General features: G+C 57.5%; 1 protein-coding gene across 1 annotated transcript in view; it reads left to right on the forward strand.

Moving 5' to 3' along the window:
* Positions 1-4,126, forward strand: part of LOC108801085 (brefeldin A-inhibited guanine nucleotide-exchange protein 1-like) — a 9,873-nt gene that overhangs the window by 5,221 nt on the left and 526 nt on the right. The window contains exons 7-11 of the mRNA XM_018573032.1: positions 368-602; positions 1,063-1,162; positions 2,166-2,305; positions 2,383-2,491; positions 3,858-4,035. Coding sequence (XP_018428534.1) covers positions 368-602; positions 1,063-1,162; positions 2,166-2,305; positions 2,383-2,491; positions 3,858-4,035 — 762 coding nt within the window. The remainder of the gene's footprint in view (positions 1-367; positions 603-1,062; positions 1,163-2,165; positions 2,306-2,382; positions 2,492-3,857; positions 4,036-4,126) is intronic.

Genomic DNA, 4,126 nt, shown 5'->3' on the forward strand with positions numbered 1-4,126 from the left:
TAGCCAAAAGCATGCCCCTCCCCCATCCCCCCGCCGTCCGACCACGCCGCGCAGCAGGAGACGTATCTAGTGAAGTGCGAGGGACAGGGTTGGCCTTTGGCTGCCGGCATGCGCTGGAGACCTAGTCCTATCATTCACCAAAGCATGGGGGAGGGGTCAGAACATAGCACAAGCAAAGAGCGGGGAAGATGGTCATGTGATGTTCTGGAGCTCCTCCATAGAACGGACCATAAATTGGGCTTCAGCCTGGGTGCAGCTGACGGCCAACACACATACCCATATACCTGTATACCTGTGTACTGATTGTTGGTGTGACCAGTGACCGGCGTCTGTCGGGTAATCGCACTCTCTCTATACTCCTGCTCAGGTCCCATGAACTGCGCTCCAAGGTCATCTCCCTGCAGCTCCTGCTGTCAGTATTGCAGAACGCCGGCCCCGTCTTCAGGACCCATGAAATGTTCATCAATGCCATCAAGCAATACCTGTGTGTCGCGTTGTCGAAGAATGGCGTCTCCGGCGTGCCCGACGTCTTCGAGTTGTCGCTCGCCATATTCCTGAGCCTGCTCTCCAACTTCAAAATGCACCTAAAAATGCAGGTGGAGGTAAGCCGGCTCCGCCCATAGTCTACAATAGGACTCCAGTGTTCCACGACACGGCATCTCAGAGGCCATTATAGTCTGGGTGGGTGCGCCCCAACACATCGCCCTCCCTGCGCCCCATCACATCGCCCTCCCTGCGCCCCAACACATCGCCCTCCCTGCGCCCCATCACATCGCCCTCCCTGCGCCCCGTCGCATCGCCCTCCCTGCGCCCCATCACATCGCCCTCCCTGCGCCCCAACACATCGCCCTCCCTGCGCCCCATCACATCGCCCTCCCTGCGCCCCAACAACCCTCCCCCTCCCTGCGCCCCGTCGCATCGCCCTCCCTGCGCCCCGTCGCATCGCCCTCCCTGCGCCCCGTCGCATCGTTCTTCAGAGGAGCAGGATCTCCTCTGAAGAACGTCGGACGTCTCCCGGAAGCTTTGTGTCATTTCTCCCTTCTCTCCTTTTTCCTTTTGTAGGTGTTTTTTAAAGAAATCTTTTTGAATATTCTGGAGACGTCGTCGAGTTCCTTTGAGCACAAGTGGATGGTGATCCAGACCCTGACCAGGATCTGCGCAGGTATGGCCGACCATCGCCCCTCACATCCAGGTCATGGGGGGACCACTCATGTGACATCATCAGAGCTAATGGGGGTCTCGCTGAGTGATTGGGCGGCACGGCAGACCTCCGGGTTATAGGCTGCTCCTCCCCTTGTGGGCGGCACCACTTGGCGGCAATCTATAGCCGTGTCACACTGAGCCCCCACAACCAACAAACTAGTGCTGGGAAGAATGTTCTAGAATGATCTTTATACTCGTACATCCGTCCAGTCTCTAAATGCTAGATCCAGGTTTTCATGCTGTCACTTATTAGGGGCCCAAATGTCTCTGCAGATCCAGATATCACCTTGTAAAAGCAGCTTTGACATCATCACTGTGCTGTACGTAGCCCGTGCAGAGGGCAGAGCCGTGTGAGAGACCCAGCAAGCTCCACCCACTACAGGAGGGGGCGGAGACAAGACCAGTCACCCTGCACAAGGAGAGAGAGCAGCAATGAGTGGTCTTTATTACAGGAGGGGGCGGAGACAAGACCAGTCACCCTGCACAAGGAGAGGAAGAGCAGTGACCGGTCTTTATTACAGGAAGGGGAGGAGACAAGACCAGTCACCATGTACAAGGACAGAGATCAGCAGTGACCGGTCTTTATTACAGGAGGGGGCGGAGACAAGACCAGTCACCCTCCACAAGGAAAGAGCAGTGACTGGTCTTTATTACAGGAGGGGGCGGAGACAAGACCAGTCACCCTGCACAAGGAAAGAGCAGCAGTGAGCGGTCTTTATTACAGGAGGGGGCGGAGACAAGACAAGTCACCCTGCACAAGGACAGAGAGAGCGGCAGTGAGCGGTCTTTATTACAGGAGGGGGCGGAGACAAGACCAGACACGCTGTACCAGGGGAGAGAGCGGCAGTGAGCGGTCTTTATTACAGGAGGGGGCGGAGACAAGACCTGTCACCCTGCACAAGGGGAGAGGGCATTATATGATGTATAAACCCGTCACCTGTATACGCTTTCCTCGGTTGCAGATGCTCAGTGTGTGGTGGACATCTACGTTAACTACGACTGCGACCTCAACGCTGCTAATATTTTTGAACGACTTGTGAACGACTTGTCCAAGATTGCTCAGGGAAGGAGCGGGCATGAGCTGGGGATGAGCCCCCTGCAGGTAAGGTTGGACTGGGTCGCGGCGCTGGCTGGACTATGGCGCGGCGGCTTATTATAATCTCGCATTTCTGTGTCCAGGAGATCAGTCTGAGGAAGAAAGGTCTGGAGTGTCTGGTCTCCATATTGAAGTGTATGGTGGAATGGAGCAAAGATCTCTACATCAACCCCAACCAGCAATCCATCCTCGGTAAGCCGCTCCTCGCCGGAGCTCTGATATCGGCAACCAATGGCGTAGCTGAGCAGCGGCAGCGTTCGGGAACATTCTCAGCCGTTTCCATTGAAAGATGCCGGAGAAGGTTTGACGATTGCCCCGGGTGTTCTTCCCCCCCCATGGAAGGGCTCGGTAATGACGGTGCCCTCGGGGAGCCCCGCATAGAAGGCGATACCCTCGTAGCTGACATGTACAGATGTGAGAGATGAAGGGGTTAATGCCTCGCACACTGCATAGATATTCTGCCGGTGCCGGAGGTCCCATTAAGGAAGCCGGGCGGCGTGTAACGACTCGCCACCCGGCTTCCCGATTAGCAGGGAAGTCAGCCCCACGCTCCCTCATCACCAAGTGACGAGGAAGCATGGAGCCGGCTTCCCGACCAATCAGGAAGCGAGGCGGCAAGTCATTACACGCTGCCTGATTGGCCAGAAAGCCGGCTCCATGCTTCCTCGTCACTTGGTGATGAAGGAGCGTGGAGCCGACTTCCTGATACCGGAAGCTCAGCTATCGGGCCAGGCAGCGGAGCATTTGGGTAAGTACAGGCAGGGGGGGGGACGGCCGATACTCATGTAAGGGGCCTGGGGGGCCCGCCCGGGTCCCTTACATGACTATCGGCCGACGGTGAAGGGCGAGGAGGTGGAGGCCTGGCCCTAGCAGCGCAGGGCCCCAGCGACGCAGCTCGTCTGATGTCGGAGTGGCCGGAAGTGACGTCACGCTAGTGACGGGACATCACTTCTGGCTGGTCCGACGGCAGACGAGGCCATGTGTGCAGGTAAGAGGAGCTAGGGAGGGGTGCAGCCCTGACCAGCCCACCTGAGACCCCTTCAGAGCCCACCATAGACAGTCTCAGATGGGCTGTGCAGCATCTATGGTGGGCTCTGCAGGGTCACTCTTAGGTGGGTCCTGCGTCCAGCGCGTCACTAAGCCCTGCGTCCAGCGCGTCACAGCCCTGCGTCCAGCGCGTCACAGCCCTGCGTCCAGCGGGGGGGGGTTGGTGCCCAGCCTAAAACCGTGTAAGGGGCCCCAAAATTTCTGATGGCTGCCCTGAGTACGGGTGCGTCCCCCAATACTCGGCACTGATATCGGCACCGGCGCATTCCTAGGTAAATCGGAAACGAATGTTATCTGGAAAGACAAAGTTGTCGGGTTTCTTTGCCAGACATTGCAAGCCGAGTGAAGATCACTGAGATCTCCGGGTAATGATCGATCTATCAGTGAGGTCCTGATGGTGCGGGGGAGGAGGAGTGTGAATACCCCGATTGGTGTGCCGGAGTTGTGGGGGCGCACACACAGATTGTACACGGAGACTACAGTCACACCGCCCTCATCATCTCCTCCTCAGGTCAGGCGACTTCCTGCGAACCGGAGACCATTGAAAACAAAACTCCGGACATATCGGGCCGCAGGAGCAGCGCCAGCTCGGTGGATTCCTCGGTGTCGTCGTGGATTGTCGCCGACGACCCTGAACAGTTTGAGGTCATCAAGCAGCAGAAGGAAATCATTGAGCACGGCATTGAACTGTGAGTAGAAACGTCCAGACCTCCACCCAACCGACTGGCCTGTGCTGGGGGGACCGAGGTACCAGGGGCGCACAGAATACCAAAACCCTCT

Source organism: Nanorana parkeri, unplaced genomic scaffold (assembly GCF_000935625.1).
Source record: "Nanorana parkeri isolate BGI_ZX_2015 unplaced genomic scaffold, ASM93562v1 scaffold2213, whole genome shotgun sequence".
Classification (NCBI taxonomy): domain Eukaryota; kingdom Metazoa; phylum Chordata; class Amphibia; order Anura; family Dicroglossidae; genus Nanorana; species Nanorana parkeri.